General features: G+C 49.9%; 2 protein-coding genes across 2 annotated transcripts in view; one reads left to right on the forward strand and one right to left on the reverse strand.

Annotated features, from left to right (window-relative positions):
• Window positions 1–862: 862 nt before the first annotated feature.
• LOC110333259 lies at window positions 863–4,018 on the reverse strand. Its single transcript, XM_021214820.1, has 3 exons — window positions 3,483–4,018; window positions 3,025–3,163; window positions 863–2,572 (listed from the first exon to the last, which is right to left on the reverse strand). The coding sequence occupies exons 1-3, from the start codon at window positions 3,527–3,529 to the stop codon at window positions 2,342–2,344; spliced, it is 417 nt and encodes a 138-aa protein (XP_021070479.1). The 5' UTR covers window positions 3,530–4,018; the 3' UTR covers window positions 863–2,341.
• Window positions 1,920–9,897, forward strand: part of Pstpip2 (proline-serine-threonine phosphatase interacting protein 2) — an 89,117-nt gene continuing 81,139 nt past the window's right edge. The window contains exons 1-2 of the mRNA XM_021214819.2: window positions 1,920–2,087; window positions 2,228–2,358. Of these exons, the coding sequence (XP_021070478.1) occupies window positions 2,326–2,358 (33 nt within the window). The 5' untranslated portion in view covers window positions 1,920–2,087; window positions 2,228–2,325. The remainder of the gene's footprint in view (window positions 2,088–2,227; window positions 2,359–9,897) is intronic.

Consider the following 9,897-nt stretch of genomic DNA (forward strand, 5'->3'; position numbering starts at 1 on the left):
GCCGTTAAGAGCACTGACTGTTCTTCCAGAGGTCCTGAGTTCAAACCCCAGCAGCCACATGGTGGCTCACAACCATCTGTAATGGGATCTGATGCACTCTTCTAGTGTGTGTCTGAAGACAGCTGCAGTGTACTCATATACATAAAATACATAAATAATTAAAAAATACATTAAGATCTTTGTCACAGACTTCCTCATGACTATGGGGCACATGCCCATAATTCTAGCAACTTTGGAGGCTGAGGCAGGAGAGTGGCTAATTCAAGATCTGTCTGGGCTACAGAGTGAGTTCAAGGCTGTCACAGGTAACTTAGCAAGGTCCTGTCTTGAATATAAGCAAGCAAGCAACAAAAACCTTCCACAAACAACACTGGAACAGGGGACCTGGATTAAATGTCCAGTGTTGAAGAGAGGAGAAGATGGGAGAGGAGAGGAGAAGAGAGGAGAGTAGAGGGAAGGGGAGGGGAGGGAGGGGAAAGGAGAGGAGGGGAGAGGAAAGGGGAGAGGAGAGGGGAGAGGAGAGGAGAGGGGAAGGGAGAGGAGAGGAGGGGAGAGGGAAGAGGAGGGGAGGGGAGGGGAGAGGAGAGGAGAGGGGAAGGGAGAGGAGAGGAGGGGAGAGGGAAGAGGAGGGGAGGGGAGGGGAGAGGAGAGGAGAGGGAGAAAATGAAAACATTGTGTCTTCAGTGCTCTGGCTTCCTGCAGCCCTCAGTGTCACCTAGTCCACCATCTGCAGAGCACCTGCTCTTCCCCCTCCTGGTGCATACCTTGGCCTCGTCTTGCAGGTGTAGCCAGGCTTCTCTGCCTTGGGTCTAACCTCACTGGGTTTTTTTTTTAATTATTATTATTTGATTTATTTATTTATTTTTATTATTTTACATGTATGGGTGTTTCGCAGGCATATATGTCTGTGCACCACCTGCATGCCCTTGTTAGGAAAACATACTAAGTGGGTGTCAGAGTCCTTGAATCTGGAGTTAAGGATTGCTGTTAGCTGCCATGTGGCTACTGGAAATTGAGCCCAAGTCCTCTTTTAAATCAGCCAGTCCCCTAACCTCAGTGAAGAACCTGGTTGATGGATGCTTGTCCTTGGAGAGTAACAGGGCTGGGGGCTCTCGCGCATCCCTGTCGTTACAGATGGCCCTACTGGTAGGACTTGGGAGTAGAGTTACTGAGCAGAAACCTGTGAGCGCTTCTAGTCATCCCAAGATTGTCATGTGCTGTGCCAGGATCTAACTAGAATCTGCTGCAGAGGCGAATGCATGACGGGGAACTGGCTCGATGTCAGCCTTGGCAACTTAACCTTCACTCTCTTCCCTACGAACACTTCTTACCCAGAAAGACATTGGCCCTGTTAAGAAGGACAGACTTTTCTAGCTTTGGTCTCTCCATCCCCTACATAAGTGTGAACCTGGGCAATCTTTTAGCTCTCTTGAGTTTCAGGCTGGACGCTGGGCACACTGAACAGAGAACTTCGTCTATTACCAAGCAAGGAGGAGTTTGACGTGCCCTGGAGTCCTATTTGGTTTGTCTGTTTATGAGGAAAAAACCTCAGACTGTAGCCCAGGCTGGGCTTGAACTCACATTCTTCAGTCTCAGCTCCCTCAGTACTGGGATTACCGGTGTGAGCCTCTGTTTTTCTATCTGAGGAGAGTTGGAACCTAGAGGGAGCAGAAAGCAGCCTGGCTTTTACTGCCGGGTGAGACAGGTGGTAAAGACACCTCAACTGAGTTTAGATTAAGATATGCAAAGTTAAAAGGAAACACGGATAACGCATTTTAATTGACATTTTAGACTAAAGCTTGCAGTCCCCTCCCGGGCGGTGCGTGCGCTCCATTCCTTGTAGCATTAGCACCATAGGCGAAGGCCTTCCTACGTTTTAAGCATCTCCTAGGGTTTCTACTGATCCAGTCTGAATTTCTAGGTCGAGAGGGTTTGGTGGGAAGAGTCGAGTGGGCAACGGGAGGAAGAAGGACCGGTTCTGTCGGTCGTCCAGACGTCCCGCAGGCTGGGGCTCGGACTGGCCACCGCCCCCCGCAGAGCTGCTGGACCGGCCGCGCCCTAGGGCCAGGGCGGGTGGCCCTCTGCAGGTGCGCGGAGCCGGCAGGCGGGCGGGCGGGCAGGCGGGCGGGGCGCGGGGCGGCGCAATCGGGCGTGGTTTAGGACCCGGGGCGGCTTCCCGGGGCGACAGTGGAACTCCGAAGTTGCGGCTGGACCTTGTCCCTGACAGTCTGAGCTCTCGGCGCGATCCGACCGTCCTCCCGCTGTCCTCCCGCTCTCCGCCGATCTCAGCCGCCCTCCGTCCTCCGCTCCCAGCCCAGCGCCGGCATGACGGGCTCACTGTTCAAGGGGAACTTCTGGGTAAGTCAGCGCGGCGCGGGGCGTCCCGGAGCGCACACGGGAGCGAGCCCTGGGGACTGCGCCTCCCTGTCCCGAGAGTCCGCTCCCGGGATCGCGCTGCGCCAGGAGCGCGCGCTCCCGGGAACACCTGGGCCCTGACGTCACCCGGCGTTCTCACGCTTGAAAACCGAAGCCCAAAAGGAGGCGCGTTCCAGCCCGCGGGTGCCCCGAAGCCCTGGGAGAAACGGGATGGGGCGTGTGAGCAGTCACTCTGGGGTTCTCGGCCCGAGCTTCGCCCTGCCTGGCAACCCCGCTTTCTGATTTCCCTCGCAGCCCACAGAGAACCCCAGGGAGGCCAGCGCGCGCGTGAGACCCGAGAACTGGGGCTGTGGTAGCGGTGCGGGTCCCAGGTGGCGGGTCTTCTCTCACCTTTCGCTTAGACATCCTTTTCGCACGCATTCCCATTACTCTACGACTACTCACCCTCTAAGGGACCGTTTCCGTCTTAACTCGGAGGTAACACCTTCCTTTAAGACAGGGCAAGGAGCTGTCCACCTGAGAGTTGACCCACAGCGACCGAGGGGCTCAGCTTTTTTCTAGGACCCTGCTTGTTCCCCGGTTTAGCTTCGGAGCTGCCCACCACACCACTCTCCTGCTGTGACCCCAGCGGCAGTTAGAGCTTATAACCTCCCATTCCCTTGAGGATTTGAGATCCTTCTGAGTCACTGACCATAAGGCGAAGAAGGGCCGGGGTAGCATTACAGCAAGGGTTAGTAACCTTACACTTAGTCCTTCTCGGAGACCTGGGAAATCTTCACTTTTTACACTGTGGAAAAAAAGACAGACCTTTATGCAGTTCATAGTAGAGTGATTATTTTTGGGGGCTAACGATGGAGGTACAGAGACTTAAGATGATAGATAATATGTGCGCATCATCCGGGGTGTGCCCGTTCTGGAGCAGGCTCAATCAAAAATGTCAAGTAAAAGACTGATGTTGCCCTTCAGCTCTGGATATCTTAGCCTGAGTTTAGTTAACAGCCCAGGACCCTTCTTCATCGGTCCCAGCACCCAGCAACAGGAGCCTGGCTTTCTTTCCTTTCCCTCCAACTTAAAAAACACCAAAGCCTAAAGTGTTGGTGACTCACACCTGAAATCCCAATGCTGGGGAGGCTGAACCATCATCTTGAGCCATTGGCTGTCCCACCTACTCTCTGGTAGGAGTGGTCACCAGGAGGGGCAGAGTGGAGTTTGAGTTGAGAGACCTATGGTGAAGGTCTTAGGAGCGCCGCAGTCGCTGCTGGCTGCTGCTGGTGATGAGCTTCTGGTTTACTTTCCACAGTTACCTGAGATCCCGGAAACTGCAAGCGCCCTGTCCAGCTCCACAGTTTCTGCAGTTGTTCGATTCAAATAATGAGAAGGACCGCATTGTTTATTGTGCAGATTATTAGGTTCTTTTACTGCCTTCCCCACATTACTCCACCATGCCTCCCAGTCGCCCTCGGAGGGAACTGACTCACCATGGTATTTTACTGATGGGGTAACTGGCAGGGAATGAAGCAACATTCTCAAGGCCCTGGAGCTGGCGAATCGCGGCCCAGAGCTCTGCATGAACTAAAGGCTCACCCAAGTGTCTCCAAGAGGGTGGCATGGAGTGAGCACACCCCGAGTGAACGTCCCGATTGCTCTTTCCCAGTGCCTGCACACTGGGTGTGTGTCGGGCCATCCTATGGCTGTTTGCTGGAGTCTCCTTTCTGCTTCAGCTGGGCCAGGAGGTCCTGAAGGGCAGACACGATTTTCCCCCAGCTACGGCACGTGGATTGTGGATCCCTAGGTCCAGGTGGATAAGATGGGGGCAGGAGCTAAGAAGCAGGACCTGGGAGAAAAGGGGCAGAGGGTGCAGCTGTTGGAGAAGAAAGGCTGCTCACTTGAAGTAGCCATGCTTTCAGGGTGTAAGGGAAAGTCTTTTCACTGAGTTGAGGCTTGTGACAGTGACAGGGAGGGATGAGAACATTATGACTGGATGAAGAAAAAAAAAAACTTTGAAAGCATCAGCAAACACTGGTTCCCTTGTATGAAATACCTTCTGTATGGGAAGTGCTCTAGTAGGCCTGCTTTTTGCTGGGGTTAACCCTGTTGCAAGCTTCCCTAGAATCCGAACATCTCCTGAGGAAGGGGAATCGAAAGGGGGGGTTTTGACCTTAGGTGCTTGACCTCAAGAATATAGAAGAGGGCTGGCTGAGGCAGCACCCATCTGTAATCCCAGCAGAGTCTGAGGCCGGGGGATTAAGAGTTCAAACCAGGTTGGGCTATATAGCTGGACTGTGTCTCAAAAACTAAAACAAAGACTGTAGAGGGGGTGGGGTGGGGTGGGTGGGGTGGGGTGGGGTGGGGAAGAGTTAGCAGGTGTCATGGAAGCTGGACCACGGGAGCCTATTCCAGGGTAGAGACCATGGAGTGGGAAAAGATGCAGATAGAGAAACTACAGAGATAAGAGCTGGTTCCAGGCCAGGGATGTCAACTGAGGGTCACGAGCAGAAGGAAGGAGAGGGGCCTCAAGCTGGCTTCAGAAGGGGAACTGGAGAATGAGAGGGCGTGTCCTGAAATAGGAAGTCAACAGGAGGAAATGCCAAGTGGTGAGGCGGCAGGAGGAGGGAGAAGTGACAGTCAACACTACTTAGTCAGGTGTCGCACCTGCAGAGACCTGTTAAGTACAAAGCTCCCCTCCGCCCCAGGTCTCACCCCAAGCTCCAGGCTAGGTTGATGGGTATGAGGACTTCCTGCCAGAGGAGAGTCCCTCCACCCATGGGAAAGCAAAGGGTGTCAGCTGGTAGAGTTTGGAAGCATTCTGACATCTTCACCGTTGTGAACATGTTGAGTGCTTTAATGTCAGCTGGACAACAGCTACCGGCTGGTGGAGATGGCTCCGTTCCATTGGAAAGGGTGTCCTGGGGAGACTGAATAGAACAGCATGAAACACAAGAGTGTCATCTGCTGTCAGTGGGGCCTCTGAGGTGAACGTGCCTTCACTGGGTTGGTGGCTTTGTCCAGGGTGCTTAAGGTCCTTGGACTTCTGTTTTTCTATGGATGATGGTAGAGACAATGTTACNCCCCCCCCCCCCCATAAGATTAAATTACAGAGCCAAACAGGGCGATTCCTACCTTGTACTTGTTAGCTGTTGTTACTATCATCAGCACAGGTGACACTGAACTCAATACCCTGGATCCGCGTGACAGAAGGACAGAACCAATGCCCACAAGGTGACCTCTGATCTCTACATATGTGCTGTGGCATGCTGTCTCCAAGGGGAAAAATAGTTAAAGAAAAGAAGCGCTTGCTGGGAGTGGTGGTGCACGCCTTTAATCCCAGCACTCCGGAGGCAGAGGCAGGTGGATCTCTGAGATCCAGGCCAGCCTGGTCTACAGGACATCCAGGGCTACACAGAGAAACTGTCTTGAAAAACTGGGGGTGGGGGTGGGGAGGAAGCAGCAGTAGCAGTACTGGATGAATGCCTGCCTTTAGGAAGGAGGAGGGGAACAGGAAAGAGGTAGGGTCCAAAGGAGACAGCCAGGCAAGAGCCATCACAGGCTTCAGAGGAGAGCATCCTGAAGCTGAGGGGCTTGTGATCCAATGAAGTACTGGTTCTGAAACTGTAGCTGACACACTCTGGATGAATCTTATTAAAACGTACTATGAAAATATTTATGTAAAGGAACCTTTGAACTGGTGAGATAGTGCAGGGGCTACAGGCACCTGCCATCAAGCCTCATGACCTGAGTTTGATCTCTGAATCCCATGGTTGTCCTCTATTTGCCACATGTGTACCGTGGCATGCCTGCATGCCTCCCCCCCCCAAAATAAGTGTAGAATGCAAAATAAATAATGAAATAAATAAGAGAAACTTTTGGTGGACCTGGTTTTCAAGGAACTAGTACTTCAAAGTGTATATATATTTTTTATTTTGTTTTTGTTTTCTGAGACAGGGTTTCTCTGTATAGCCCTGGCTGTCCTGGAACTCACTCTGTAGACCAGGCTGGCCTCAAACTCAGAAATCCTCCTGCCTCTGCCTCCCAAGTGCTGGGATTAAAGGCATGCGCCACCCAGCTTGTATATTTTTTTAAAAAAAGATTTTATTTATTTTATATAGATGAGTACACTGTAGCTGTCTTCAAGACACACCAGAAGAGGGAATCAGATCCTATTACAGATGGTTGTGAGCCACCATGTGGTTGCTGGGATTTGAACTCAGGACCTCTGGAAGAGCAGTCAGTGCCCTTAACCGCTGAGCCATCTCTCCAGTCCCTCAGAAGTATATTGTAAGATTTTATTTTATGCATATGAGTGTCCTCCCTGCATGTATGTATAAGCACTTTGTGCATGCAGTTCCCTGGGAGGTTCGAAGAGGGTGTTGGGCCCTCTGGAACTGGAATTACGGATCGGATCGTTGTGAGTGCTGGGAACTGAGCACTCTGAAGGGCTGAGCCGTATTCCCTAGCACCCTAATCAAAATAGTTCTAAAAATAGGAAGTGAGCCACAGTGGTGCACGCCTGTAATCTCGGCTGTTAGGAGACTGAGGCAGGAGGACTGCTTTGAGTTTCAGGTCACGTCTAGACTATATTATTAATTCTGACTTGTTTTGAGCCACTGAACGAGATCCAAGAAACACCACGAAACTGCAGAGGATGGGCCCTGATGAAGTTTGCCTTACTCTCTATTCGTGCCTTCTCGTGGTCAGTTGGTTAGGTAGTGCTACGTGATTTAACCTGGTTAATCTTGATGGTTCTCACCAGAACGAGACAGTAATCAGGGATGTGGTTTCCAGAGCTCTGGGGACATAGCTGAGCCTCAGTGAGAGAAGAGTCTTCGGCACACTTGAGAGATGATGCTCTTCTTGAGAAACGAGCTGTGGGCGCACTCAGACAAAAGTGCCTTTCAGCTGTGGGTGCGCACAGGCAACTATAGAACCAGTTCCAGGAGAGTCAGGTGGAAGCGATGCCCTTCCACCCCAGGGGATTTCCAGGAGCCTCTCTGGGCCCTAGGCTCTGGGCCCAGAAAGCTTCCCAGTCACTAATTAGCTCATTATCCAGCTGTTAGCCCACAGCTGTTCTGCTTCATGCCCTGTCTGGCTTTCTCAGAACTGTGTGCATACACCCTTTTCTCCTTTCCTTCCTTCTTTCCTTTTTTTTTTTTTTTTAACACGGAGGGTAAAAAGCTATCCCACCCACTGCCAACTCTCTGTGGTATTTTGCATAACATGATATTTCCCTAATTTGTTGTTATTTTTGAGCAAGAGTCACAAATTACAATCCTGCCTTGGTGTTCCTGAGTTCTAGAATTACCAGAGCATACCTCGGCACCAACTCTAATTAAAAAAAAAAAATTAAAGTTTTTATGTTTTGCCCGTGTTAGTGTTAGTTTTAGCTGACCTGCGCAGATCTTGGCTTCCAGACCTGGGGTCTGAGGACCTGAGGGAATGGGGGAACTACAGTCCGATGCTGTAGACAACCTTACTTCAGTTCCAGTGTGCCTTTATATACAGGGGTGCAAGAACGCAAGGAGTGATCCCAGGAAGGTTCTTTGAGTTTAGGAAAACATGATCAGCAAAACACGTAAATAAACATCAGTAAGCACATAGAGTAGCTCTTTCCCAGAATTTTTTTTTAAGATTTTTTTATTATATAATATAAATATATAAATTTATTTATTATATAATATTATATAATAGTAAGCACACTGTAGCTGTCTTCAGACACAACAGAAGAGGGCATCAGATCTCATTACGGATGGTTTTGAGCCACCATGTTGTTGCTGGGATTTGAACTCAGGACCTTCAGAAGAACAGTCAGTGCTCTTAACCCCTGAGCCATCTCTCTAGCTCTCCTAGAATGTTCTTTAGGATAGACCAATTTAGCCGGGCGTGGTGGTGCACGCCTTTAATCCCAGCATTTAGGAGGCAGAGGCAGGTAGATTTCTGAGTTTGAGGCCAGCCTGGTCTACAAAGTGAGTTCCAGGACAGCCAGGGCTATACAGAGAAACCCTGTCTCCAAAACAAACAAACAAACAAACAAACCAAAAGGATAGACCAATTTAAACACAATTGCATGGATGTACGAGAGAGATCATATCTGGGAAAGCATGAAAGCAAGGCGGAGGCCATATCCAGATTCAGGGTACACGGACCAGATTGAGGGCTACAGCTATGATCTGACATCCACCAAAAATAAACGTGTCTTATGAATGTAGATGTTTGTTACAGGAGATATGAAACCACATCCAAGAACAGTCCAGGGAACTAAATGCCAGTGACATAAAAGGCCGTTTGCCTCTCCCCCAGAGCCTCTCCCACAGGTTCCCAAGGAGTTGCCTGTCACACACCATTCTTTTGACCATGTTTTTTTCTATGTATAGCCCTGGCTATCCTGGAACTCACTCTGTAGACCAGGCTGGCCTCGAACTCAGAAATCCGCCTGCCTCTGCATCTTGAGTGCTGGGATTAAAGGCGTGCGCCACCATGCCCAGCTTTGACCATGTTTTGACAGCCTGCATGTCATGTGTGTATATGAACTGTGTGCATGCTTGGGTACCCGCAGAGGTCATAAGAGGACATTGAAGGGGCTGGGACTGCAGTTACAGATGGTTGTGAGTTCCATGGGGGTCCTGGAGCCGCTGCTGGGGCAGCAAGCGGCCTTAACCACTGAGCTGCCTCTCCATGACCAGCTCTGCGTTGTAAGTATTCTCTCTTGGGTCTGTCACTTAGAGAGACTGAGAGAGTCTGTTTTGTTTTCTTTGCTTAAGGCAAAGGCCGGGAGTGTCATTGGCAAGTGAGTACTTTCTGGTTCATTTATTTTCCAGAGCAGCTAGAAAAATAATCTTTAAAAATGTTTGTCAAAATTCCTTATTTTATTTTAAAAATTTAGTAAGTATGGTATGGTACCTATCTTTTAGGAGTTAAAAAACAAAAACAAAAACAAAACAAAAAACCAAAACAAAACCAGGGTTGGAGAGATGGCTCAGTTAAGAGCATTGGCTGCTCTTCCAGAGGTCCTGAGTTCAATTCCCAGCAACCACACGGTGGCTCACAACCATCTGTAATGGGATCCAATGTCCTCTTCTGGCATGCAGGTGCACATGCAGATAGAGCACACACACACACACACACACACACACACTAAACAAATCTTAAAAAAAAAAAAAAAAAAACAACAAAAAAAACCAAGCTGGGCGGTGGTGGCGCACACCTTTGATCCCAGCACTTGGGAGGCAGAGGCAGGCAGATTTCTAAGTTCGAGGTCAACCTGGTCTACAGAGTGAGTTCCAGGACAGCCAGGACTACACAGAGAAACCCTGTCTCGAAAAAACAAAACAAAAAACCAACCAACCAAACAAACAAAAAAACCAAAACGAAGCAAAAAGAAAAAAAGAAATCCATAAGACAAATCTCGAAAGGCAGAGAGGGTTTTACAACAAGCACAGTGACATAGCACAGTGACATAGCACAGTGACATAGCACGTGCTCTGAAAGATCTAGATACTTCCTTATAAAATAGAAACTGTTTTTCTC

This window comes from Mus pahari, chromosome 15 (genome assembly GCF_900095145.1).
Source record: "Mus pahari chromosome 15, PAHARI_EIJ_v1.1, whole genome shotgun sequence".
Taxonomy (NCBI): Eukaryota; Metazoa; Chordata; class Mammalia; order Rodentia; family Muridae; genus Mus; species Mus pahari.

Coding starts and splice junctions, on each gene's coding strand:
- LOC110333259 (XM_021214820.1), bottom strand. CDS start 3,529: ATGGCTCAAGATGATGGTTCAGCCTCCCCAGCATTGGGATTTCAGGT. Junction 3,164..3,482: donor CCAGCATTGGGATTTCAGGT/GTGAGTCACCAA, acceptor TTTTTTCCACAG/TGTAAAAAGTGAAGATTTCC. Junction 2,573..3,024: donor AATCCTCAAGGGAATGGGAG/GTTATAAGCTCT, acceptor CGTTTCTCCCAG/GGCTTCGGGGCACCCGCGGG.